Source organism: Pyrgilauda ruficollis, unplaced genomic scaffold (genome assembly GCF_017590135.1).
Source record: "Pyrgilauda ruficollis isolate IOZ18807 unplaced genomic scaffold, ASM1759013v1 scaffold39, whole genome shotgun sequence".
Classification (NCBI taxonomy): Eukaryota; Metazoa; Chordata; class Aves; order Passeriformes; family Passeridae; genus Pyrgilauda; species Pyrgilauda ruficollis.
The window spans coordinates 5,469,550-5,497,333 of record NW_024525378.1 but is presented as its reverse complement, the minus strand read 5'-3'; the positions used below and the strand labels follow the sequence as shown (position 1 = coordinate 5,497,333).

Sequence of the window (27,784 nt, the reverse complement as noted above, 5' to 3'; positions counted from 1 at the left end):
TGCAACAGAAATGGAGGGCCCTATGTTTGTGACTGTTTTCCAGGCTCTTCTCTCTGGGCTTTATGATCTGTAATGAGTGAAGCCTCCACCTTTCCTGATCCCAAAGATACTGAGAACTTCCTGTCAGTTTTTGTCAGAAGACTGAAGTTACCGAAGGTACACCTGTCACCCACCAACGTCCCCAGACACTAAACAAAACACTACACCAAAGAAATGAAAGCAGGGAGTTTTTCTTAGGAAACAGAATTCAGAACATCTGGTGTTCCCAGGTATTCCTATTCAGACACCTGGCAGTGCTCCTGGAAAATACTAAGGGCAGGACTAACTGGTTCTGACCAGATCAGGCGTTTTAGAAATATGCTGCTACTGGTAAAATGGGAAGTAAAAACAAACATTCTGGAGCACCAGCACAGCATGGCCAGAGCCAGAGCCCTCCCTGTGTCTAGAAGAGACACCCAGAATTTACCCAGATCAGGGTGTGCCCCAAATGAGAAAGCTCCAGGCAGCAAATGAGGTAAGTGGGGCAGCAGTGCAGGGAAGGTGCCCCCATGCTGCCCATTTTCCAGGTGACCAAAACTGGTGCCTAAGCAAGCCACAACTGATGACAACTCCAAAATTATTTATGTATAGGTGTTTCCATTATTTTGTAGTATCAATTACACCAAGATGCCCCTTTCAAAAGGAACCCTGGTCATTTGAAGTGCATGCACTGCACTAGCTTACCAAAAAAAAACCAAACAAAACAAACTAACAAACTGAAAACAACAACAAAAACACTACAACAACAAAAGCCCAAACTAAAAAACCCCAAACCAAAACACAAAAAAAGGGAAAAAAAAAAGGGGGGGGGCAGGGAGGGAGTGGGAGAGAGAACACCTTCCCTCAAGGTTTCTCCTGAACTCAGCAATGAGGCAGAATGCTCCTTTCCCAGGCCAGCCCTGAACACACACCAGATTAGCAGCATTTTGGACCATGTCCAGCTGTTTCACACACTGCCAACAGATGCACCTTGCAATACCTGAGAGAAGGGCTAAACAACCACAGGGCTGAACATTACAGCTAGCACTCTGAGACGTTCAAGACCTTTTATCCTGTGTTATTTCTCATTTTTCTCTCTTCCTCACTTCAGGGGGTCTCTGCAGGGCCACCTGCTTAACAGACACTGAATTACAGGAACAGTTTCCACATTCTTGTCTTTTCCAGCCAGCAGAAGATCTCATGACAAAAAGTCTCTTGCAGGGCACTGAAGAGAGCATAAAGATCACTGTCCAAATAAGCTTTTCTCCTGCTACATTGTACAGGAAATCTAAACAGCCAGAGCCCAAGGAAATGTCTTGCACTGGAAGCATTCTCACTCTGTCCAAAGGCAACAAAGATCCACATGGATATAAACATATTCATATATTTAAGATTTTCCCAAAAATTCTGCATTTGATGATAGAATTTAAAATATTTTAAAGAGCTAAAAAGATAGACATGCAAATATGAGCATTTATTGAGCTTTTCCACTACATATCAATCTAAGAAAATTTTTTATGTTCTTTAGGAAACTACAGTGAGTGCTTCTCAAGGTATTCTTCAAGGCTTCCTCCACCAAAGGTGATGAAAATAACCACATTTCTGTATCTCCAAGAGACAGAATAATTTCACAGAAAATATTCTGAACACTGTATCTTTCATAGAAATTATCTTCTTCAAATTCAACAATATCAATGTAACACCAAAATTACTTCTCACTGTCTTCCCCCTACCATAACAAGGAGAGGTGGAGGCTACCTCAGGGGAGCTCAACTGTCCCAACAGGGAGGGACAGGGAGGAGCTGCCTGGTCAGATTTTGACCAGTACTAAACAACTGGTTTGAATTTCATAATCATTTCCCTAAAACATGACCCATCTTTCAAATGCAGAAAAAGCTTCATTTTCATCTGCATTGTGAGAGAGCCTATTACTGATCACACCAATGACAGCAGGTTATGCACTGAAACCATCTAAAGATGCAGAACAATTCTGGTACAAATCCTCTAAGGACACATGGTTGTTTACATCAGCCAGCATCTTACAGAGTTACAGCCTGTATGCTTGCACAGTTACACAAAGACAACCTGGATATTGTTTAACATTGCCTTTTCTTTTTTTATTTTTTTCCCCCAGAGGTTTAATCCGGTGGTGTTTTCTTAACCCAGATCCCTTCATAATGAATTAAAAGCACACCTGTACCAACAGCTCAATAAGCAACCACAGCAGGCACAGAGAGTGGAAAACGCAGGGAGCACAGGAGTTAGTTTGATCTCCAAGATTCTGGAAGCCACACCTCCATTTTCTCCCTCAGTGCTCTCCAATAAACGCTGAATTTTCTCAGTAAGAATCTGAACAGATGCCAGCCATTTACGTGACACAAGTTCTCAGTGGAGGCTGCAGAAGCACGTGCCTCGTGCAGCCTGGTAACAGCTCCTGACTGCACAGACCCTGTACTGACAGGGGGGCTAGAACACAGCACTGCAAGCACTTCACACCACAGCCCCTCCCTGCACAGCCCTCCCCGCTGCCTCTTCCAACAGCAGGATTTCTGGTTTTGAGCTGTGCACGCAGTGTCCCCCACGGGCAGGCACAGCTCAGAGCACTGCCTCTGCCCACACTTTATTACAACAGGTAGTAAAGGCACACCTTCATCAAACACCAGTTCTGCTCTTTGTGTGGTACCCAAAACACCACCACGGCCCAGGGCATGGAGCTAAGAGAAGAGCAAGGCACAGCAGCAAGTGACAAGCCCTCCTCTGCTTAACAGGCCAATTTTAAGAAATGAGCACAGGGAGCTGCTTTTCTAATCTCTGCACACTGTTGTACCAGACAAGAACACATCCCAAAGGATCTTCAGTCCTTTTGCCAAGCAAGCTTCAAACAGCAAGAGACTGTCTGTGCCACACATGACTTGGCAGTGCAGCCAGAACTATTACAGAGGAAATATTGCTGAAAATACAGATGAAAAATAAATGGGCAGTTCTCAGTAGCAAGCAGTGTAAAACACTTGCTGTTTTTTCACACTCTCCCCTGGACATCTGGAGGTTTTTACCATGCTGCCCAATCAAAATGACAGACAGTACCTGTCTGGAAGAACTAAAGGATCAGTGTCCATGATCTCCTGCACATTCCACTGGGGTTGCATCTGCCCAGCACATAATTATTGTCCCACAGAATTCTGAGCTTACAGTGGTGTGCAAGATCTGCATGTTCCCAAGCACTGTGCTTGGATACTCTGGTGTGGAGGAGCCACTCTGAGGGCTTTGGCTTCCCAGCCTGTGCTGCTTCTTTACCAGCAGTTTCTGTGTTAAATCATTCCCTGCATGAGCACACACAGACTGAACTGAACAAGTGTGACAGCTGAGCACTGTAAAAAAAGTCATGCAGCATGAAGACATTTTTCTGTTTTGCAGAGCAAGCCAGAATTCTCTCACCATATTCTCTCATACAGCACAAGCTGTGGGTGGGGATGGAAGCAGTCTAAGGCCACGTCACTCACACTGCCACTGCTCTGTTTCTATTTTGCAAATCATCTGTCACTGTCTACAAAATCTTGCTCAATTCTCCTGTACAGTACAAACCCTGAACATCTTTCATGCTGCAATAACAATTTTATCATTTAATGCTGATTGCTGAGGTGGCATTGTTGCAGGAACATCTATTTCTGAAATAAAACTGTGGTTACATCCTCAATGCCCCTTACGAGAACCTCTCTTTAGCAGTAAGTTGTTACAGGTCACAGTCTCTACCAACAAATGAAAACATTTAAAATTAATATTCTAGGACAAATGCATATCTGTATTAATGAGGCAGGTCACTTCCACGACTTCTGATCAGTGAGAAATGCCACAACTACTGAGGTATGAGGAAAACACTGCATTGTACACTCTGAGCCTAAGTAGCAGCTGAAGAAACTCCATGCTTTCACCCAAGAAATGAACACTACTGGACATGGGCAGGAATGATGAAGTCATCCAGACCTGCACACACAGGTACTGTCAGTGATTTCAAGCCATTAATGCACCTGCCAAGACATGATTTCTTACTGTCAACACTTTCCCCACAGTTCTTCCTGTGCTGTAGGACTTCAGCTATTATTCCCATGCCACCTGGGATTACTCTGTTCCTCTCTGTCACCCCCAGTAGCCAGTGCTCCCTCAAAACAAGGTACTTCTCTACTTTACCACGCCATTACTAGAAAACAGAAGCAAGAGGGTTGCTCAGGCTGACTTCTTCCCCAAGTGGCAGTCTCTATACCAACAGCAATAAAGCACTTGCTGCCCTATTTTTCTGACTTCTCTTCCCCAGGGCTTAGGGAGGGCAAGATCTTAATGCTATCCAGGAACAGCTGCTTCAGGAAACAAAGGGGAGTTTTAAACATGCCATGTCTACTTTATATATTTTAGAGGTAGAGCGCACTGCTAAAGACATTGTTTCTTGTGCTGTTTTGTAATTTGTATAAAAAATTTGACTGCCTAAGGTCAGTCTCTACATCTCAGGTCAGAAACCAACCTGACAGGTGCCAATACTATAAAAAATGTATGAGGAAAATGCTCTTGGATGTATGCAAAAGCAACAGCCTGGGAGAACATGCTGTGCTGCTGCTCACCTGCCCAGTGCTACTACCCAGAGCTCCTGGAGATTTCCTCCTCCTAGGGATACATGCTGAAGGACTACAAACAAGAAAAAAGCATCTCATGCCACACATGCAGTATCTGTGCTTACAGTACTGTGTATGATATTTATGTATGCATATGGTAACAATACTGACCCAAGTTTTCTCTCATTAAATCTGCAACCTCAAGAGTCAAAATACTCACTCTGAAATCACCAGAATGAAGAGCAGCATGCTATAAAATGGCCTCTATTTGCTGCAAAGTTAGATAAATAGGAACTGCTGCAAGCTACAAAACTGAAGCACTGGAACAGGTCAGCAAGTGAGACAGAGATCTCCTTTGCTGGAAGCTCTCATGAAGTCTGACGTCAGTCATGTTTACCCCATCTAAACTGCGAGCAGTCCACACAGCCTCCTGAAGTCCTCTTCCTAGTCCCGCTCTTTCTGCCAAAGCACGCTGCAAAACAAGTTTTCCAATACCGTGGTGCGGAGCAGGCGTGTGTTTCCAGCATCCCTAAGATCCCCAAGAAGGTCTGGGCTACCGACCTCCTTCTGTGCCGTAGCAGCTCAGAACACGAGGCTGTGAGCTGCAGGCGCTCCGATGTAATGTGTCCTGCTGCACACGTGATGCTACAATTAAAGTGCTGTCACAACTCCGAGCCTGCATCGCAACATCACTCGGGAGGGGCTGAGGACCAACACGGGAGGGGCCGAGGACCAAAACACGACCACATCCCATGGCTGGGGGCACAGCGAAGGGGGCACAGCGAGCAGCAAGGCGTGCAATCACCGTGCAAGTACAGCAGAGTGAGGCACAACACAGAAGCATGCAGATTTAAACCCAAACAAGCACTGCGCAACACTTCATCCTGCAATACTTACTGAAAGCAGCACTTTGTCACATGTGCGCATCCACGCAACGGCTGGGGGTCCCGGACCCCTCTGTAGTCCCTCTACCTGCTTCCAGGTAAATAACGTGACAACACCTGGCACCAGAGGACTGACCTGGGAGTCTACAAGGCATCGGCGGAGGCTCCAGCCAGCATCTGGCGCAGACCCCGCAGCAGGGGCGGGCAGAGCAGGCTCCCCCCAGACCTGCTTGTCGTCTCTCGCATCCTCGCAGCCAGCTGGAGCCCCGCCGTCCTGTCGCAGCGCCGGCGGGTCTCAGCGGTGCCACCCCCGCGCCCCGGCGGCCGCAGCGGACGGGCTAATGCTGGCCGGGCTAATGCTGGCCGGCATCGCTGGGGCTCGGGGCGGCCCGGCCGGCCGCGGCGGAGAACGAGCCCGGGCGCCGTTCAGCGGCCGCGAGCATCGCGGCCCGAGCGCTGGGGCCGCGGTCGGCAGCGGGCTCCGGGGGGCACGGGCCGGCATCTCCGCGCCCGCCGCCGGGCCCGCCCCGCCCTGACGTCACCGGGCCCCATTGGCGGCCGCCGCCGTGTTTACAGCGGCCCCGCAGCGGGCACCGAGCGCCCGCCGCCCCCGGAGCGCGCCGCGCACGAGCGAGTCAGCCCGGGACGCGCCGTCCCTGGGTCACCTTCCCGCTCATCCCACGGCTCTCCTCATTTCGCTACGCACACAGTATTTGTACTTTCACTTATTGCTCTAATAAGGCAAATCTGCGAGGCGGTAAAACCGGACAGTTTCGGAGACTCTGCGGTCCCACGATCCACGGAGGAAGCACAGGCCCCCGGGCAGACTGCTCGGGGCAGCAGGGCACGCTCTGTCATCGGCCTGAGAACAGACACGGCTTCCCAGAAGAATCCAATGTCTGACCATGAAGTCAGGCTGGCTCAGAAGACAACACTCAGCATAGGAAATGAAATACTCCTTGCCTCAATTCAATCACATTATGATCAAAATGGAAAAGGACAGTCTGGGAAATGCAGTCAGAGCAGTAGGAGACTGGTTTCCTGAAACAGTGTTCTTGATAATAGTATGTGAAAGGAAAAAAAACACCAAACACAGCGGGAATATAAACAGAACTGACAAAGGCTCCACACTACACAGGAGTCAGTACAGAGGAGGATGAATAGAAACTTAAGGAATTTACTAGAGAGCTCCTGTCAAGGGACAAGGTATCTGTGTCCTCTACCAATGCTCACACATCCCTGCAAGCTACCACAGCCTTTTAACATTCATCCCTCTCTTCCCAGAGAGAACCCAAATAGATAATCTTTTATGGTAACATCCAAGATGTAAACACCAGTCACCTTTACCCAGATGGAAAGAGGAATGAAAAACTGTGAATACTGTTTGTAACATAGACTTTTTTCCTATGGAAAGTCTCTTACAGCTGCAAAACATTCACTGATACTGAACACATCTCTCCTACCTGACTCTGGTGTCCTGCATCTCTTCACAGGGTAAGAAGGGCATCTGGTCCCACTAAATAGAAGATGCCATGGGTTTTGGTGATGAACATTACCACTGTACAGGGATCATGTACCTGTCAACCTGTGGAATGCCACAGGTAGCACACACAGGCTGTTTGCTCACAGATGATTCCATGCTAAAGTGAAAGTTTGGATACCACTGGTGTGGCCTTGTCACGCCAACACAAATGAGCCACCAAGCCCCACTCCCCGAGTCTTTTTATGTTTTCCAGCTGGGAAAGACAGCCAGATCATACACTGAGAGCCCAGCAGTAGCTGAGGTGCTGCCTGTCAGGTGCTCCTGCGTCAGTGCCACTTGCATTCAGTGCCAGTCACACCCCTGTCCAACCCGTACACACTTGACTCATCAGTACACACATGGCCTGCCCCTGTTTTTAGGTTCTGTCCTCTTTCCTGCAGATGCATAAGTGTAATGCCAACAGCACTCATAGCCATTTCCCTGGAATTTCTGATCACATTCTGTGCCAAGGAAACACCATCTCTACACACATTTTATGAAACCAGCAAAGGCTTCTGCAGAGGGCAAACACAACATGCTTTCCATTGGGAATCTGTATTGAAATGCCTTTATAATTTGTTATGCATCTGCCATGAGATCATCTCTGACCTTCAGTTCAGCCTTCAGTTCTCCAAGCCTCATTTGCTTTTTGTTTTTTCTTAAAAGAACCTTTCTACAGACAGTGAATGGGAAGTGAGATCAAATGGCTACAAAAGCACACAATGGCTTCTGAGAACTGAGTTTTACATAAAAAACAGAAAAGGTTGCCAAGTTTATCAGCAGAGATCAGGATCACATGAGAGTGCTTCCTTTATGAGAAAAAGGTTTGCTTTGAAAATAATGAATACCACTATTCAAATTAAGTAGAAAAAATGCAGGAACATCAGCAGCTGGTGTCAACTGTCCATTTGTAAAAGACCTAACTCACCCATGGTGTGAAATAAGGAAAACTCAGAATAAAACAAGTATCTCTGCATAGTTCAGAAAAGGGTTCACAATCCTTCATGGCACAACAGACACTGATGAAGGAAGGAGCCCTTCAGAGGATGGCACAGAACAGGCTGCCTTCAGACTCCTTCTCTGCCATTCCTACACTTGGCTCAATGCCTAGAAGCAGAAGCATGGTGAGAGATGGTCTCACAACTCTTCCCAGTCATTAGCAGGACTGTTCCCTGATCCCAAAGGCCAGTACTTGTCCTGTGCTTAAAAAAATAGTGATTTTTGTCATAATGTAACTGAAAACATAGAGTTCACATATAGAGTGATTTTGACTTTATTTTAAAGAAATCTGTGGAAGGGAATTGTTTATCTAAACTTAGATGAGATGGAAAGTGCTTGTTTTTTTCCTAGGGTGTTCCTGGGGTATGGCTGTTAGCTCTATTCTCTCTGGCACTGGTCATTCTATCTGGAATCATGAACTGTTTCAACAATGCAGTGCAAAGGAACTCAGAGTGTTCCACTGAGTTAATTAAAAGGAATTTTAAAATTCTTGTCAATATTTTGTGACTACAAATATTCCTCGAAATTCTTCCCTCAAGACTACGTAACAATCAGTAGTGCAAGGATTTTAAGCAGGGAAGTTAAAGCAAACAGAGAAGTCAGGGATTTGTGTATTCATTCAATTGATAGAATCAACTCACATTAGTTTTCACCTTGGCTAGCTAAGCTAACATTTGTTCTCCAGCAGTAAATGAGAAGATGTAGCTGGTCCTTTAAATAACAGTGTAATTTCCTCCCTTTGGAGCACTGTGCATCAAGGCAGAGGCTTCTGATAAATCATGGTTAGTATAATTATTCAGTCTTTTTCCCTGAAGGGCCTCTGCAATGCAGCGGTCCTCTTACTTTTTTTTTTTCCCCTCCCTGTTAGCAATGCCCTAGTTTGTTCACTGCTGCAGTCCCCCTCCCTTCCACCATCACCACAGCATAACAACCTCTAATTGAGAGCTGGGCTGCTAACCAAGAGCACCCAGAGAAGCTGCAGGGACACCCGAGACAGCACTCACAGCCACCTTCTCAGCTCCTCCGAGTTCAGCAGCACTGGGGAACTGTCAAACAAGGGATCCAAAACCTACCCACTTGGCGTGCCAGCCCTGGAGAGATTGCTGAGTATCAATCACCATCACACCCTATCAGCTGCACTCCACAGACAGCAGGAGGCCCTGGCAGCAGACGAAAAGCACCTACAGACTCTCACAATCCTCTCAAGTCAAGCAAATTCGATTCTGATGCTGAACATAAGAGGTAGTGCACCTCCTCGTTAAGAGCCAGTTCTGTTTCTGTTTGCAACCGTGCCTCTGCAGCCACACCACAAACCTCTCTTCACTCTGCAATACCCACAGGGCTCTGTCTCCATGCTGCTCTTTCGAAGTGGTACCATCCCAGCTTCTTTAGCATGTCCCTCTTGTGCCTTACTATCTCCTCATTTTCTGCTTAAATAAACACACATTTTTCTAGGCAAGCTCAAGTTTCAGAGTTCTCAGGAAAGACAATTCCAGGGTAAATGCTTCTCTCCTAGAAACTGGGCAGCATCACTACTGATAATCTCTGTGGGGAGCTTGAGGTGTTCTCCTGTAAGTAGCAAAGGGCAAAACATAGGCAAATTGAGCCAGCAGAGCAGTGAGTGCACCCCTGAGAAACAGCTACTCTTTAACCTGCTCTTTCAAAACAAAAAGAATGCTTAGAATTATTTTAAATTACTTCAAATAATTATTTTAAAGTTAATTCAGAGATTCTAAATAGTATTTGTTGTGATCTGTTGTGATGTATCAAAATGCCAAATTGTTGTTCTCACACTAAACTGGTGAAACAAAAAGGAAAATCTTCTCGATGCCAATGCACTTTTGTACAAGTATATGACATGATGAAGCTCCGAAACCCCCAGATGTAGGAGAGCCGTGCTCCTTACCTGGGCAGTAGCAGCGCAGTACCCCTGGCTGAATTAAAGATGCAGGCACTGAGATCTGATCAAACAGACAGCTGTAATTATTGCTGGCTTCCTGCCACGGGCCGGTTATCAGGACTTTTACTCCTCCCTGTGAGGAAAAAACGGAGAGACCCAAGCGTGACCGGAGAGGCCAGGGCGGGGAGCGGCGCGGCCGGACGCGCCCGCCGCCCCTTCCCCGCGGCCGTGCTGCCCTCGGGCGGCCGCCGCCGGCAGCGACACGGCCGGGCACGGGCGCGGCAGCCCGGGGCCGCCCGGTGCCGCTCCCTGCCCCGTGCCGCCTCAGCCGGTGCTGCCCCAGCCCGGTACCGCTCTCAGCCCGGTGCCGCTCCCTGACCCGTGCCGCCTCAGCCGGTGCTGCCCCAGCCCGGTGCCGCTCTCAGCCCGGTGCCGCTCCCTGACCCGTGCCGTCTCAGCCCGGTGCCGCTCCCTGCCCGGTGCCGCTCCCTGCCCGGTGCTGCCCCAGCCCGGTGCCGCCCCAGCCCGGTGCCGCCTCAGCCCGGTGCCGCTCCCTGCCCCGTGCCGCCTCAGCCGGTGCCGCTGTCAGCCCGGTGCCGCTCTCAGCCCGGTGCCGCCTCAGCCCAGTGCTGCTCCCTGCCCGGTGCCGCTCTCAGCCCCGTGCTGCTCCCTGCCCCGTGCCGCCTCAGCCGGTGCCGCCTCAGCCCGGTGCCGCCCCATCCCGGTGCCGCCCCATCCCGGTGCCGCTCTCAGCCCGGTGCCGCTCTCAGCCCCGTGCCGCCCCAGCCCGGTACTGCTCCCTGCTTGATGCAGCCCCGGCCCGGGCCTGCCGAGCTCGCCCCCCGGCAGCCGCTCGGCGAAGGCCGCGAATGTCCGGGCCGGCCCCATCACCCTCGAGGGGCCGCATCCCCCCGGGAACCGGCCAGCGCTGCGGGGACACGGAGACCGGCCCGGAGCACTTACTGCACACCCCCGAACACACACAACAGTGCTCGAAGGCCGGGCCTATGGAAACAAACACCCCCCACCACCTTTTTTTTTTTTTTTTTAAATTCAAAATAACCTTCTCTTCCCATTAGTGGCTCAAACAGTCTCGTTCCTCCACAGCAGCAAGGTCTGTGCTGCTGCCATTTTCAGCTTATGGGGCATGTGACTGATTCTGGAAGTCAGTGAGATGGAGGGAAAGGCTGAACTCATTAAGACTGTGCAGGCCTTGAATTATTCTCCTGGGAACATCAGTGACAAATATAAGGAACAGCTCCAGTTTGCAAATACTACTGCTCTACTGGGCCTAGGTAGCACCATGAAGCCATCATGTGGAGAAGACTTGGCTTTCAATGAAACAATACCTTTCTGTTCAGATGCTTCCTAAGTGAAGAAAGGGCCCTGTCAGGATAATGAAGTGCTTAATTAAAAGTACACCTCAGACATGCAAGCGGCCTTGAATGCTCTGACTTGGAGAGAAATATTTTAAAAGGCCTTTTCAAAGCTTTAACAAAACAGTTCCCTTATTAACAAAGCAACGCAAGATAAAGCATGAGTGAGTAAAAGCCCTGGACTTACCTCAGGGTAAGACCATTCTGGTGAATAATCTGTCACCATGAACAAGCGCCCACTCTGCTGCAGCAACCCCAACGTGCCTTGTGCCGCAGCTGCCGAGACCACCTCAGCCACGTGCATGTATGCCATGGTGCTGGCTCCGTTCTCCGTGCTGCTGAGCTGCATGTTGGCTTGCTGAGGGCTGCAGCAAGGAATGCACATCTCGGCCTGGTTGTACGTCGCTCTGTTACTGTCTTCAGGCTGAGACAGTCCAGCACTGTCACCTGACACCAGCTGGTGTCCGTACAGAGCATTGCTCCCACCTTCTACCGATATGAAATCGTTAATTAGATCAGAAAACTGGTTGCTGAAGGAGATGTCAAAGTGGTCTAAGTTAAGCTCCATGTTGGAGGAGTTATTTAAGCTGGGATGGGCCACAGGATAGAGTCCTTGTACCATGTTTCCTTGGAGAATAGGGAGGTTGTTTCCATTCCTGATACCCCCGTTGGCCTCAGGCTGCAAGTAGTGTTCTGTGTTGCAGGCTTGAAGATCCCCTGATTTAAGTAGATTTTCATTTCCTTCTGCCTGCTGGGAGGTCTCCATGGGAACTTCAGCTTCTGCAGTCATAGCCTGGAAGTTTGCTTGGAACTGCATGAGCTGGAGAGAAGAGGTGGACTCTATTCTGGTTTCCACTGTGCCGTTACAGTTGGACGTGGTTTGGGACGAGGACTCTGTTTTCACATTGGAGATTCCTAACGTGTTCACAAATGAGCTACCTGTGTCATTCAAATTGTTGTGAGTGTTTTGTTCAAGGGGAAGAGGTTTGCTGGCATCCTGCAGAAAGAAGCTGGGGGAAGGGGTCTGATGGACGTGAGGGCTCTGGACGGTCTGATTGAAGCTGGAAGAATAGTCCTTGTTGGAGTCAATGGCACTGAAGTCCATCTGCTCCAGGGTGGTACTTGGGCTCAGACCTCCTCCAGATGGAAGTAAACCTGAACCAGTACTGAGTGTGAGAGTGTTAGATGCAGAAGTGGAGGAAAATGCTTCTTTGGACATCTGTTGTTCGAAAGATGTGTCCTCAGTTTTAATTTCTTTTGTGAGGGTTGTATTGAAGTTGAAGCTACGTTCTGTTGTGGGTGACTGCCTTATGTTGGTATTGATGCTGTCACTTTTCATACCTCCTCCACCATACGTCTGCCCTTGCTTGGGATTGTTAAGAAAACAGTCTGGGTCAAAATTCATGGTGGTTTCTGGAATTTTCCTATTTCCTTCTAAAGTTGTGGAGAGCACAAGTTCCTCAGAGACAGTGCTGGGTAGCATCGACAAGCTCTCTGAACTGCCAGTTGTTGGAAAAGCAAACTTGTGTCCATCTGAACTCACAGCAAGTACCAGTCCTTGTGCAGCTGCATCTGAGGACAGAAGGTGCTGATTTGGGCCAGATGTGGGTGACATCGTGTACACAGCTTCACTGGTGACTTCTGACATAAATACGGTGGCACTTTGTGACAAACTTCCCATAACTGACGCTACAGCCATACTGGACACACCAGTGACAGCTGGGCTATCTGCCATATCTGGGTCGCTGTTTAACCCACTGCTGATGGACACAGGAGAATTCTGGGTTGTGTCAGGGACCTCCACCTGGTTGGTGGAAGAAACCTCAGTGCTGTTTTGATGGAGCAACACTGGTTTCGCCACTTTGCCGTTCCTCTTCTCTCGGCTGGAGGCCTTGCCATGACTGTGCTCGTTCTTGCCTTCAGAGACATCGTTATTTTGTACCTCTGAATGAGTGCTGTACCCACCTGTCCTTGGTTCAACCTTTGGTGATATGATGCGGTGTTTGGCACTGTTACACTTGTGATGCACACTGCTTCCTGCCCCTGTGCCAGAAAACAACAGTATTTGCTGTTCAGTAAATACAAAATTAGATCAATGCTAGTTGTGTATCTCGTGCCTGTAGCAAGGGACAGCTATGCTTGTGCATACATGTGAGACAGTAAGTGAGTACATACATGAGAGAGCAGGAGAGATCTTGGAAATAAAACAAATTTCTCACCAGTGCTAGAAGTACAGGTCCTGTCTAATGCACAGATCCACTGCATGGAATAAGAGCAACCTCACAGCAAGCACATAGGGACCCCTACCCTCACCCCATGTAGCACCTGCCCCCTTCCTCCCTGCCCCGATCAGAGGGGAATTGGCATCTGTGACAAGTTTCAGAGTTATTTAAATGTGCCTAATCTCAGTGCAAAGTCTGCAGAGCAAGTGCTGCTGCTGTCAGCAGTGGCACAGGGCCCTGTTCCCTCTGCCCCACGGACAAGTCCTCAGCCCCTGGAGCACGGATGCTCAGGTGGGGCTGGGAAGTTTGACAACCACTCTTGGGGCGTGGATGCTGAGCAGTAAACTGGAGGTGACTGATGCCACATCATGCCCCTGTCCCTGGCATCACCCTGCTGCCTAGACTGTAGTCCACATCATTGTGTCATCACTGTGTCTTACAGTTGCCAGTCAGATTATTAAAGAAGTAACCCATTAGCCATACAAAGCATTCTTGCTCTCCCAAAAGGCTGGTGATGTGTTTGTCTGACTCTCAGCCATTCCTGTGCTGACAGACACACTGAACTCTGAGAGGAGCACACAGCCAGCACTGGAGCTGCTGAAGAATGTTCAAGCAAGGGCCACCAGAAGAAAATTCTCCATGAATTAAACCAGCCAGCACATTACTGGTCTGTAAAGGTAACATCACCTGCATTCCTGAGAGCTTGTAATCAGGTAGGATGAAGTAAACAATTCTGTTTTAAAGGCACATTAGTCACAAACTCTGGTGCAGGGACTGCTTTTGCTGTTTAAAGAACAGCAGCCCATGAATTTTTGATTGTTTCTTTCCTTAATTGATTAATTTTCCCTGGCATGAGGTAACAACATTAATTACAGAACTGTAGAATGACTGAAGGGGGAAGAAGCCTCATCACTATAGCTCATGGCTACAATTATAAATGCCATCTTCTGGGCAACATAAAACATTTTTGTAGCCACCACAATTTGCTGAATCTTTTGTTGCTTGCCCTTGAAGAGGAACTTCTCTATTATGTGTTCAAGATTTGAATGAGGTCACTTAAAGTATTTCAAGACAGTGCTTTTGAGACTAAATACAATATTAAATCTCTCTATTCTCCTAGGTATAGAAATGAACAGGAACAAGGGAAAGACTTTCATGCTGCTGTATTTGTGGATGACAGTAAGGGATTGGAAATGTGGGTGTCAATGTGCAAGCCAGTTACAAAACAAAGCAATACTGTTGTGTTAAAAAGCACTGAGCAGACTTAGCACAAGACAAAACATCAAAGGGAAGAATAAAAGGATTCATGTTCAGATCTGCAAGCCTGGATCAAATGCTGAGCCTTAAGGGTGAATTTTAATCCAAACTCAGGTATTTCAGAGGTCATCATTCTTATTTAAGCCTTGATTGTATAATACAACTGCTCAAGAAAAGAAGAAAAAAATAACCCTTTGAAACACTGACAACTTTCCCTTATAAGCTTTGCTAAAGACTAGTTAATGTGTCATATACTTTATTTGACCAACGTGCTAGAAAGGAGCAGATGAGTTGGAAAGTGAATCACTTAGCTTTCCACTGTCTGTGGGAAATGCTAACACCAAGGATGCTGTTTCTTGCTGCTGTAGTGTCATCCAAAACAAGGTCATCTCCTTTAACAAGAAAGAGATCTGTATTTTCATGATACCTAAATAAGACCTGTCGTATCTCAGTGATACCTTGCAGTTAACCACCTGAGCACTTTTCCAAAAAAGTGAGCTGCAGGGCAAGGAATTCAGAGGGTGAAGCTGGAAGAACATTAGATTTTGAGGCTTTGGTAACGGAGTTTGCACATGTAGAAGAGAATGTACCTTTCTGAGCAGCTCATGTACGGACTGCGTTTATTAGAAAGCACTGACATTTTCCCCAGAAGTTCCAGCTGCATCTTTTTATGCTGGAGACTTCTCCCGTCAACTCTTGAGTCCATTGTGTCCCAGTGTTTCATGAGACAGCATTTTTATCACCTCAGTACTAAAAGCCTTGCTCCCAGACGGGATGAAGCTGTCACTCTGTGCCCTCCCGAGGTACTCACCCAAGGTACCAGTGCAGAGACAGTTGTGTGTCCGAGGCTGGGGCTTGGTCTGGTGGCTGTCAAGGATCTGCTGCACGAGCTGCTCCACTGAGAACCCTGAACTGCTGTTGCCATTGCTGCATGTCCACTTGATGCCATGAACTGCAAAGAGAGCAGTAAAATTTCCCATCAGAAACTGCAAAATCATGCCAAAACCATCAAAAGCCACTCCAAATTACCAGCAAAAATCCAGTCCTGCTGCTTTCTGTCAGAACTGAAAGGAGCCCTATAAAAAGCAACAGTAATGGATATTGGTTTACTATTCTCTGCTCCTTGGTATCAACAGGCTTCCAAAGGCAATTCCTGAATTAGGTATATTTAGAGGAAAAATTCCTCAGCAGAGTACCTGGCTCTATTTCAGTCTGCTGCTAACAGGGACTCTGCACCTGCAACAACTCTCTGTAGTACCAGCAACCTTCACTGAAAGCCCAAAACCAACAAAAGACTTGGTTCCATTGAAGTAAAGCAGTATAATCCCAAGAGCGTTTTGGAATCTTTTTCTGTCTAATATAAAAACAAAATCAGCCCTATAGTAAAATCAGCAGCCAAAAGTACACCAGAGTAACAGCAAATGCAAACCTTCTGCCAGGTCTTCATTGTCAGATCCTGGGTGGCAGCAGTGAAGGCTGATTCATTTTTTGGGAGTGACTAACAGACACTGTGTGAGTTCCTCCTCAGACTTGGATGACCTTTTAGTGATTTGGGAAAACGGACAGGTGGGTGATGTTACAGAACAGGTTGCAAACTGAAGCTCTTTTCTTGGGAACTCTCTGGGCCTGTTAGCTATTTAAATAAGAATGCTAGACTGCATGCAGATACATGATTTGAATAAAGACTCACTCTCAGAATATTTTAGTTGAAGAATTTCCTATAACAGTGATATTTGCAACCTGACTTACAATGGAAATGGCACTTATAAAATATTTTATCCATAATAACTGACTCAAAGCATCTTCTGTCTCTTTTAATGTCTCTCTGAGCAATTTATATGTGCATATTATTTATTTATCCTTTAAATGCACCACAGCTCATGTGCAGATTTTGGAAAGTGCTGATAAGTGACAACATAATTTCCAAGGTGTCCTCATGTCTGGCAGCTTCTTTCAGCAGAGTCTTTGCCATAGTCTGTCAAGGCACGTTCCTTGCATCTTGTGTTCTAAAATCCTTAAACCAGACTACACAAAATCAAAGCTGAAAGTCCCATGGACTTAGGCTTTGTAGTAAAGCCACAGATCCCTGCTTGGTGAAGGTCCCTGATGTGAAGGGGGAAATCCTGGCAACAGCAGGCTGGGCTGATGCTCCTGTACAGCCACAGGCTGGGGCACAAGCCAAAAGCAGCACCATGCCAGGAGATCAGAAGCAAATGGAGGGATGTTTGTGACATCTAATGACTGTGGTCACAGGGGCAGCATATCCTGTGAACAGTTCTTCTCTCTGATGCTGCTCACTGAGTGTGTCACATGCAGCTGGTGGAACAGAGCTCCTGGATTGCTCTGTGAAGCAGTTTTATTGCTTTTTTGTTACCTGTTGCTGTATTGCCTCCTCACCCACTAATGTCATTTTGCCTAACAGCATCTCATCTTGGTCTAGTTCTATACTGCAGAATTCACATTGCTATTGGCCAGGCTGGATAACCTGCAGAAATACTGTAAATCAGGTTTACAAGGATTCTTCCCCATATCACTATTTAAAGTGCTGCAGATAGTTTTGTAATAAGTCCCTCTATGTTTGTTTGATGACCACATTTATTGTTATCGTGCCCAACAGATTTTGCTTCCTAGTATATTCACAGTTTTGGATTTCCTCTTAACACTCAGTCTCTGTTATTACATCTAAGTTAGACACGCTTGCCACTTCACTACCTCTGCTCACATTCATTTTATTATTGAAGATACATTGTTCTGTCACCAGTGATATTATGTCTAATAAGTGATGTACAAATAGCAAATTTACAAAAAATACATTGTCAGTGAGATCAGAATGCAGTCAACTATTTTGGACGCTTTCAGCTATACAACACAAAGTTACTGAACTGCAATTATTATTGAGAAACTTTGCATTAGGTAATTTCTGGTTACTTCAGAAATACTTTGCTGAAGAAATGAGCTGGTGTCCGTGTGCCTGGGTACAAAAAGTCTGTTTTACAGCAGGATGGCAGCACTGCTCCCTATTGCTGCTAAATCCTGGGATAAGCAGAGCATCAAGGGGGCAAGTTTGGGAAGTGAATCACAGCTCTGGTTTGTGTATTCATGATAATGGTTCTTAAGTCTGAATCAAGCTGTGAGCTAGAAACTAAGGCAAGATGGACAGCTTTATAGCTGGGTACTTAGAGACCCATGCCTATTATTTTCAGGTCCTTCCAGCATAGCAAAGTCCCATTGAGGATCAATTGCTGCTGAGGAAAGGTCCTTCTCTAGCCTTGCTCCAGCTGATCCCAAAGGGCTCCAGCTTCTGTCCACGTGGTGCCACCTTTTTTTTGGTACTTATGTTCCCCATATGCTATGAAGGTTATAAAATAAAAAGCCAGTGAAGGGTGACAGATTGCAAAAAAAGAATGTCTGGATGCTTAATGCAAATTATCCACTATCTTGGCACATCCAATATGCAGATTTTCTTCCTCCCTCTTTTAAAGAAAGACTCCTGTGCCTGGTGAATTGTTAGTACTGAATACCAAACACTATCAAGATGGCTTTTAACATGTCACGCTTGGCTTCCTGACACATAATGAATCAGCAGGAAAGGAGATTTCTATAGGGAAGAAAGTGCATTATGAAAGGAAGGCTAATAAAAAGCATACACACATACTCTTCCTGCTTCTTAGTGGTTCAAGAAGTGAAACCACTGTAGAACTATGTTTGATTAAATACAGCCATAATATAGGAACACAAAGGGAAAAAAAAAAAAAGTCTGAAGCTTAGCAGAAATTCTGGAAAGGATTTTAATCCAGATTCCTGTTCAGACTTCTACTGCATTTCTTGATAATTTAAAATGAAAACTGTGAATTGCTTCAGCTCTTCCCTTTTCAGTGATGGCATGGGGGGGGGGGTCTAAAAGCTGCTGCATTACAGCAGCAACACATTCCTCCTGCCACACACCCTGTGCACAGCGCCTGCAGCACCAGGCAGCACAGCCAGGCAGTTACTGGTGCTGCACTGGGTGCTCAAAGGAGAGAAGTGAGGCTGGGGTCCACAACTCAGAGTGCTAACGCTGCTGCAATCTTCTTTTACAAACTTGGGCTCTCACCTTTCTTGTCTTTCTTCCTTTTTGAAGAAAAGGCAATAAAAATGACCTTCTGATAGTGCCCAGCAGCTCCTGTTCATTAGCACTGCCAGGACTTTGACCACCATGAGCAAAGGAACGAAAGATGATCTGAATTACCAACAAAAAGGCTGCTCAGAATCCAAGGGAAACTTGCACACAGAAACATATGATTGTCAAAGTTTCTTACACCACCTTGGCTATTTCTGCCTTCTGCTGCTGCTGCTGGTACTCAGTCCTCCTCAATTTCCAGGCCTGCAGTCCTGCTGTCTTGCAGATATCTTCCTCCTCCCCATCACCTGAACTCTACCTTACTGTCTCATCATCACTCCAGAGCCAACACCATCAACAGATGTTTCCCTGTTTCTCTCCCTGTGGTTTCTCTACCCTAAGCAAAACTTGTCCCTAAAGTACCCTCCCACATTTAAATCCGATCATTTCACCCTTTCTGAATCCTCGTAGACATTTCTCTTTGCCACTTCAAGCATTTTACACTTCCTGGTTTTATTCCAAAGACGTTGCTCTTCCATACCACCTCCTCAGAACACAGCTTACACATACATGTACATGTACAGAACATTATCAAGCCATTCCCTATATCCTCCATGTGGCTCCTCTGCCCCAGTTTGGTGAGTCTTTTGTCACTTCAGTAACAACAATGAGACCTCCCCCATGAAACTGGTATGTTGGATAGACTGATAGAGCTGGAATACCTAGAATCATCAAGGTTAGTTTTCTGTTTGCCTCTGCCTCCCGACGTATCTTGACAGCCTGCTGCAAGCCCTGGTGTCAGAAGTCCTGCCCTCAGCCCCTCCTGACCCACACAAAGTGCTTTAAAAATCCCCAAAGTGCAGCTGGGAGCGTGAGCGGGTCCTTTGTCCAGCTGCCCATTCCTGCCTTGTGCCCACATCCCGCTCCTCCACGCCTGACACTGAGGTGTTTCCATGGCGATGGTCAATTGGAAATGGCAGCCTTGTCCCTTCCATTTCCACTGCCTTTCTGTTGACACAAGTAAAGGCCCTGCTCTGATTTCTCAGTTTGGCTGCAGGATATTTCCATTAGATTTATCCTTTCGTACCCAGACGCCCACACACAGTTTAGCTTTGATTTTCCAGCCTTCCATTTCCACTCGTTACTGGTTGTGAAGGACGGGTTTACCTGAGCCTCGCTGCTGGGGACAGCAGTGCCACCCCCTGAATGCTAATGTCCTGCACGGACTCACAGGCGCCTTTTGCTCGGAGCTGCTCTTTAAAGACACGTCTGCCTTCCAAAACAACACTTTTCCCTGAAAGACGCAGTGGGATGCTCGCAGGGGCTGGGCAGACCTGCTGCCCAGCGTCCCTGGGATGGGGCCAGCAGGAGCGGACAGGACCCTTGGGAAGCCGCTGGGCGCAGCCCCCGGCGCGTTTGCAGCCCGTGTGTCCGAGGCTGCTCGCACACGGAGCAGCAGAGAGGCAGCCACTTCTGCCGCTCGGTCTGTGTGGTCCTCGCCCTCCGCCGGCTGCGGCTCAAGGGCACCATCACCATCCTCCCCCTCCTCCTCCTCCTCCTCCTCTTGCTGCTGCTGCTGCTAAGAGCGGCGGGAGAGGCGCCCATTGGCCGCCAGGTGGCGCCAGCGGATAAGGAACGGGATAAGGGCCGGGATCAGCACCGGGATAAGGGCCGGGATAAGGGCCGGGATCGGGACCGGGATAAGGGCCGGGATCAGCACCGGGACCGGGATAAGGGCCGGGATCGGGACCGGGATAAGGGCCGGGATCGGGACCGGGATAAGGGCTGGGATCAGCACCAGGACCGGGACTGGGATAAGGGCCGGGATCAGCACTGGGAGCAGGACCACGTGTCCCGGGGTCCCAGACCCATACGAAGCCCAGCAAGGCCTCCCCATTTCTCTAGAGTAAATTTAAATTTTTTTTTTTCTCCAATTTTGTTTGGGTTTTTGTTTTTGTTTTTGTTTTGTTTTGTTTTGGTTTTTTTTTTGGTTTTTTGTTTTTTTTTTAGCAAGAATCTTGCTTGGTGTATTTGGGGGAAAAAATTCCTCACAGAGGGCTTTGATCCTTTCCCAAGGCTCCCAGCCCTTTTCCCCAGGGCTCTTCCCCAGGTCCCAGCCATCCTTCCCCAGGCCACATCTCTGTGGCACTGCCATGAAGATTTGGACTGACACCTTTGCAGATGCTCTAGGACTGAGACTGCCAGTCACTGCCAGTCTGCCAAGTGTTAACAGAGGAGATAAAATGCTAAGGAAGAACAGGAAACAAAGGCTGGCGTGCCTGTAGTCTCCTCAGAGAATCACAGAATCACTGGATTGGAAGAGACCTTCAAGACCATGGAGTCCAACCTGTTCCTGACACCTCAACTCAACCCTGGCACCCAGTGCCACATCCAGGCTTTGTTAAAACACACCCAGGGATGGGGACTGCACCACCTCCCCGGGCAGCCATTCCAGAACTTTATCACTCTTTCCATGAAAAACTTTTTCAGCAATTGCTGCATCTGGTTTAACGCCCAAGTTTTAGGGGACAGGAAACTATTTGGTTTAGGTTTCCTCAAGTTAGTTTCCATTTCTGCTAATGGTGGGTTCCTACTGGACTGCTGCCAGCACTCAGTGGGATTATTTCACTTTGGTGTCCCCAAACGCAGCCGAAAGGCACCAGCTGAAACACAGTTCCTAATTTTGTTCTTTCGGCAAAGTGGGACTGTCTATGGTAGGTGAAACTCGAGCACAAGTGAAACTGTTTCCCTACAGAGTGGCCCATGTAGGCACGGGATCAAGCTTCCTCTGGGGACATAAAGGCCACTGCAGATCTCAGAGGGAGAGGAAGAGTGTATTCCTGCATGAGCTGCACACCTGCAGGAGTGAAGGGGCTGGGGGAAGATGAGAAGCTGAGCAGGAGGCTGATGAGCAGGAGGCTGATGAGCAGGAGGGTGATGCTGGCCACACAGACAATGTGAGCAGGGGTACTCAAAGTCCAAGGGGTGGGTGGATGTAAGAACCTATCTAGCACCTTCTATCATGTTCTCTTTTTAATAAAAACTCAGACTGTTGCAGTAAAACTGGATGTCAGCATTACTGAATCCAATGTTTTTTTAAAGAATCCACATTGCTTTCTATGTGGTCAGCTGAGCTAAGCTGGCAAGCTTCAGTTTCCATTGAGGGTGGTACGTTGGAGCTCAAACAAACTGCTTGGGGAATTGTGAAATTCATCCCATGTAGCATTTTTGTACAAATGATCTTTTAAGATGAAATATAACCCCAACCCTTAAATAGAGTTACTGAAATTGAATATAAATTCAAGCCAAGGTAAAACTCCCAACAACTCAGTTCTTCAAACTGCATTAATTCCAATTGCTGCTGAGTTTTGTTCCGAGCTACAGGCGTTTGATGCCTTCTCCAGTGATGACAACGCAGGGATGCAGGTTGAGGTCACCTCCAGGAGGCCTGGTGGCTTCACTGACACAGAATTAGGGACTCTGGGAAAAGGCAAGAGCAGCCCTTGCCCATGGACTGATGAGCACACATGGAATTTCCAGCTTGCCAGCTGTGGCTGCGTGCAGGCAGCACAAACAGGAGCCCTCAGTTCCTATGCAGCAGGGAAATGCAAAAAGCTTTTCCTCTGAAAGGAAGACAGCTCTTAATTATAGTGGACCTGGAACAAGGATTGCAACGTAGCACCAGCTGTGAGCTTTTAAGTCATACTTTGCCAGCTGAAGGATGAGAGAGCCAAAAGGGGATGATTTGGAGAAACCCCCAACATGAGCTGGCCCACAATTTGCTGATCATATGGAGTTTATATACAGAATTCTGCTGTGATGGATTCTGCCACTGAATTTGCTTTTACCACCAGATGCCTCTAAGGACATCTGCTAATCTATTCAGAGAAATCTCAAAGCAAGACTGTAATGGGGCACAAGGGGGGGAGGAAATTGAAAGTTATGCCAAATTGAGACTCATTCTTCACACCAGGCATCCTGAAATGACTTACAGGTGTCTCGGACCACATTCCTGCAGAATTTTCATGGATTATAGCTATTTACTTTACACAAATGTACCCAAAAGCTGCATTCATACCAAAGCAACACACACACACACGACAACCCTTTTGATTGAGACACCCAGCTGAGATGCTCCCAACAGCTGGATTATCCCAGCTCTGGCATCAGTGGAGGTGTCACAGCCTTCCCTGGGCTCCCTGACCTTGCTGACACTCTGAGACAAGGGGCCTCCTCTCCAAGCCTGCAAGGAGAAAGGAATCATCCTGTGGGAGGTCAGGAATGTGTAAGAGGCTTTCCAGGCTCACATGCTTCAGTCTTGAGGACTGCCAGGTTGAGGTCTGACAAGCCAACAGTGCTGGTCCAGAGAAGGCAGTCAGGAGGTCATGGACAGTGTGAAGGCAGTTGACAAATAGATTACAACTCCAAAGCCATGAAAGCTGAAGTCAGGCTGATTAATTAATTATTTACAGTCTCAACGCAGCTGGAGGTGTTGAGAAAACCTCAAATCCTTAGAGCATCTGCAGCATTTACCTTTCATGGATGTTCAGATGGGTTCATTTCAGTCTCTTAATTAGTTCACACAGCTATGTTAGAACAAGTTAATGCTCTTTCCACAAAGCTCTCAGAGCTCTATGGCCACTCCATAAAGGTGGGGTTTTAGTCCATAACCAGCAGTGCAAGCACAGTGACAGGATGAGCAAACACCACCCCTGCAGCCAGCCAAGAAGCTCTCTCTGGGTTCAGCAGTCTCCCTCAGGAGCAGGGCAGAAGTCATCTCTCAGACTTCAGCACCCTGCTCTGCTCAGGGGGGTGACAAGGCTGGCACCAGGGGCTGGTCCCTGTCCCTGAGGCTGCTGCAGACTTGCTGAAGCCTGGACTGACTTTGGGATGATGCAGTAGGGAAGGAAAAGGGAGCTGAGCAAATTATGGATGCAAGAAATGTAAACAAACTCCCTGATCTTCCCAGCCAGGGTCTCTCTGCATTTCAGGAAAAACAGTTTGATGTATTTGTCTAGCTTGGACTCCAGGACTGATGCTGCTCACCCTGCCAGCCATCTGCCACACTGCTCTTAGTTCTGCAGGCCAAGAGAACATGCTCCCACACTGACTGTCTGCTACCCTCCATTCTGACAGAAAAGCTTTAATACCTGACAGAGGTCAACAGCTTTAACACCCGACTTCAGCCCAGGCTGAGTAGGACTTAAACAGCACTTGTCAGTGAGTCAAGAGCTGGACACTGCCACCAACCTCTGACCAGGAGGAAGCATTTTCCCCAAAGAACCAGTATCAGCTTCTCTCCCTTAATCCTGAATGACGTCAGTGGTCTGAAATGGGAACCTACCTGCAGGTACAGAGGCCTTGGACCTCTGCACACACCCTGGCTGCAATCACCACTAACGTGCCTTAAATGAGAAATTCTCATGGAAAACAGCAACCAAGAATACAAAATAATCAACAAAACCCCCACACAGCTTCCAAGCCCAGAGGAATAAAACACAACAAACCCCACAACAGAGCAGGTAAAAGGGTGAGGCTGTCACTGCACCAGCGACACCATGCACAACATTTTGATTAAGCCATTGACAAATCTGCTTTAGGGCAGAGAAATTTGGAAACATCAGGCAATCAAACTGTGAAGTCTGTGAAAGAATGTGATTAATGCAAAAATGTGATGAAACTAATGTGCTTGGCTCCAGAATTTCATGGCACACCCTATACTGGAACCAAATCTGATGGCTTCTTGGCGAGCAGTGCCCCTCTGTGTTCCCCAAACACGGTTATCCGTGTCCTCTTTGTTTTCTAGGTCTGATCAGAAAACAAAGCTTTTATTGTAGCTACATTTCTAAGGATGTGTTTCCCAGGATATGTACCCATAAAAAGAGACGTGTACATGCATATATACTCTGAATAATTGCGCAGAATTTCACTCTTCCCTCCTGAGACATAAAAGAGCCAAGTGTTATTAAATTTACGGCGAGTTCGTTGTAGTTTTCACATAATTTTCTTGATGCACTGCAGATTTTTTAACAGGCTGCTGCTTCCTTTCCTGTTTAATGCTAAGGTACTTGTCCAGTCTCAGCTATGCCAACATCCTGGATTTCTGTCTAGTTTATCAGCCCCAGGGGCAAATTTTCTCTCCTCCTCTGCCCTTCAGCTTTGTGCGGAAAAGGAATACAGGGGCCTGCAGAGTTCAGGATGCAACAAAGGACTGCAACTCAGATTACCAACACTGTGGTCAGCACAAGGCTGATCTTTCACGGACGACAGACACACATCAGGATTCACTCCATGGCTGTGACCTCTAATTACAGGAGGCTGGGCATGACACCAGCATCCAGGCAGGGGCAGGGGGCAGGAACAGAAGCAGACCTGGTATTTGTTGACTCACATTTGGTATTGTGGCTTTTGCAGTTGATTTTCTCTTGGTTATGGGCCCACTTTATGTCTGATTTTTCTTTCATTGCAAAAAGATGTTCATGTGCACATTGGAATGTGCTCTCCAGGGGAAGACACACAATATAACTGTGATGCAAAGGAAAATATTATACACAAGGCAGATGCAGAGGGGTTCAAAGAACTGCCTGTCTGAGGGCAAACTTCCTCATCACTCTGCACACCTTCTCTAAGCAGCCTTCTCTTTAGGCTGCAAAGTTCAAAACTGTAGGAAATGATGCTCAGTTCAACACACTCAGTTCTATGGGGGCTGTAAGCTACAGCACCCCACTGTCACCTGACAATGACCACCCAAACAGGGAGTGCCTTTGGGGGAATCCACCTGCCCGTACCACACAGGCTCTTGGCAAGTGAGCAGGTGCCTACAAACAGCCCTAGAACATGCAAGAACATAGGTACAATTTTCCCCCAGTGTGCAGAGGAGATCTCTTTGGGGACAGTCTGGGCAGCTCTCATACCATGCCTTCCAGAATTGTTTAATTTTGGAAATAAAGTGCGTGCAGATGCAAGCTGAGTTGGATGGACAAATGATTCCTCCACAGGATGGTTGTTGGCTGTGAGACACAATGGACTCTAAATACACAGCAAAGAAGCAAAACCAGCTCCAGATACTCACACATTGGTTTGAGCTGCCCGATGAGCTCCTCTTTTGTCCACTTTGCCCATTCCTTCTTGTCGGTGTTTATGGAGCACAGGATGGGGCCGCACGGTTTCCCGCAGTCCTCGATGGCCGGCACGTTCAGGTAGTGCACCAACACAATGTCTGGGTTCTGCAGGGACACCAGAGCAAGAGTTATGTTGCTGAGGCCAGCACACTCTGCATCTACCTCCTAATTAAAACCAGGGCAGCAAACATCATGAGCAGACCCCAGATTGTATGAGATTTCCTCAAATCCTTTAAAAGAGGAGTGGCTGACAGTTTGCACATGGCTTCCCCCACCCTGAGGGCCCTTGGCTTGCAACTCTCCTGCTCCACTGGTATGCTCAGCATGAACCTCTTTTCCAACCCTTGCAACACCAAATACCTGGAATATTCCTATGAACATCACTGACGATGAACACCAGGTAATATGCTTTGGTTTAAAGGACCTTTTGTTCATTTGAGACAATGCTTCCATCAGTCCTGGTTCACATCAGTCTTTTTTTGAATATACAGAAAGTCACCTGAGAACATCAGGAACAGCCACACTCTCCATACAGTGACAGAAAGGAGGGAGGAGCCGAGGAGGCTCACAAACAGTGTTACAGAGCACCCAAAACATGGGCTCTTTACAGACAAGCCTGTAATTCCTTCTCTTTTGAAGATGTTTGCAAACTGCAGAGGGTTGGGACTGGAAAAGCCCCTTGCAGGACAGCTGCAGGAGGACAGAGCTGCCTGCTCCCGCAGGCTGATCCTGCAACTGATCCCACAGCTGATCCTGCAGATGGATCCCTCAGCTGATCCCACAGCTGATCCCACAGGTGGATCCCAGAGCAGATCCTGCAGGTGGATCCCACAGCTGATCCTGCAGCTGACCCCTGAGCTGACCCCACAGCTGATCCCACAGCTGACCCTGCAGCTGACCCTGCAGCTGACCCCACAGCTGATCCCACAGCTGACCCCACAGCTGACCCCACAGCTGATCCCACAGCTGACCCTGCAGCTGATCCCACAGCTGATCCCACAGCTGACCCCACAGCTGACCCCACAGCTGACCCCACAGCTGACCCCGCTCCCCTCTCCCTTCCCGGGGCTGCAGGGACAGACCCTGCTCTGGTGCCCTGCGGTGCTGTCCCACCACGTGGAGCAGGAGCTGAGCTCTGTTACCACCCTGTGAGAAAATGAATCATCCTAACAGCAGCAGCAACAACTCCACCAGTTCCCCAACAGCATCCCAGGGAGATTGTTCAATAGATAATAACAAGATTGAGGAGATGATTTCTTTCCCTTAAGTCATTTACTCCTAAGTTCGCAAACTTTAATGACTGCTTTGGAATTATTTATAAAAATAAATAGGATAATGGTGTAATTAAAACTCTAATGTTTCGTTAATGCTGTTAGAGCCCTGTTCCGAGGGGGAGTGGGAACACAACCACTCATCCACTTGCACAGGTTGTGCTGATGGGAGCACTTGCTCATGAAACCAGGGGAGAGCTGGAGCTGGACAGGGACACCTTCCCCAAGGATACCTGAGGAGGGAAATTCTGGTGGGCAAAGCACAGCACTGAAGCCCAGCACGCTGGAGCTGCCCCCAGAGCAGCCCAGGGCAGGGGCAGGCTGGCACCCAGCACTGCTGTGTGTGGGGTGACCACGACCCTCTCGTGCACCCTGCACTCAGGGAGCATCCTGCACATCCCCAGGACCAGGGGGGCTGGCCACGGCTCCCAGCTCCTCCAGGCTGGCACTGGGGAGGCCACTGGTGCCCGTGCACAGCAAGATGAAAAGCAGAGCAGCCCCGCAGAGCATCCCC

The 27,784-nt window shown here is 48.0% G+C and overlaps 1 protein-coding gene across 1 annotated transcript in view; it reads right to left on the bottom strand.

The window, feature by feature from the left end:
* The window catches only part of CAMTA1 (calmodulin binding transcription activator 1), a 238,540-nt gene that overhangs the window by 29,176 nt on the left and 181,580 nt on the right, over positions 1 to 27,784 (bottom strand). Inside the window, exons 7-10 of the mRNA XM_041476559.1 lie at positions 25,951 to 26,104; positions 15,591 to 15,731; positions 11,488 to 13,343; positions 9,931 to 10,057 (exon numbers count right to left, since the gene is read on the bottom strand). Coding sequence (XP_041332493.1) covers positions 9,931 to 10,057; positions 11,488 to 13,343; positions 15,591 to 15,731; positions 25,951 to 26,104 — 2,278 coding nt within the window. The remainder of the gene's footprint in view (positions 1 to 9,930; positions 10,058 to 11,487; positions 13,344 to 15,590; positions 15,732 to 25,950; positions 26,105 to 27,784) is intronic.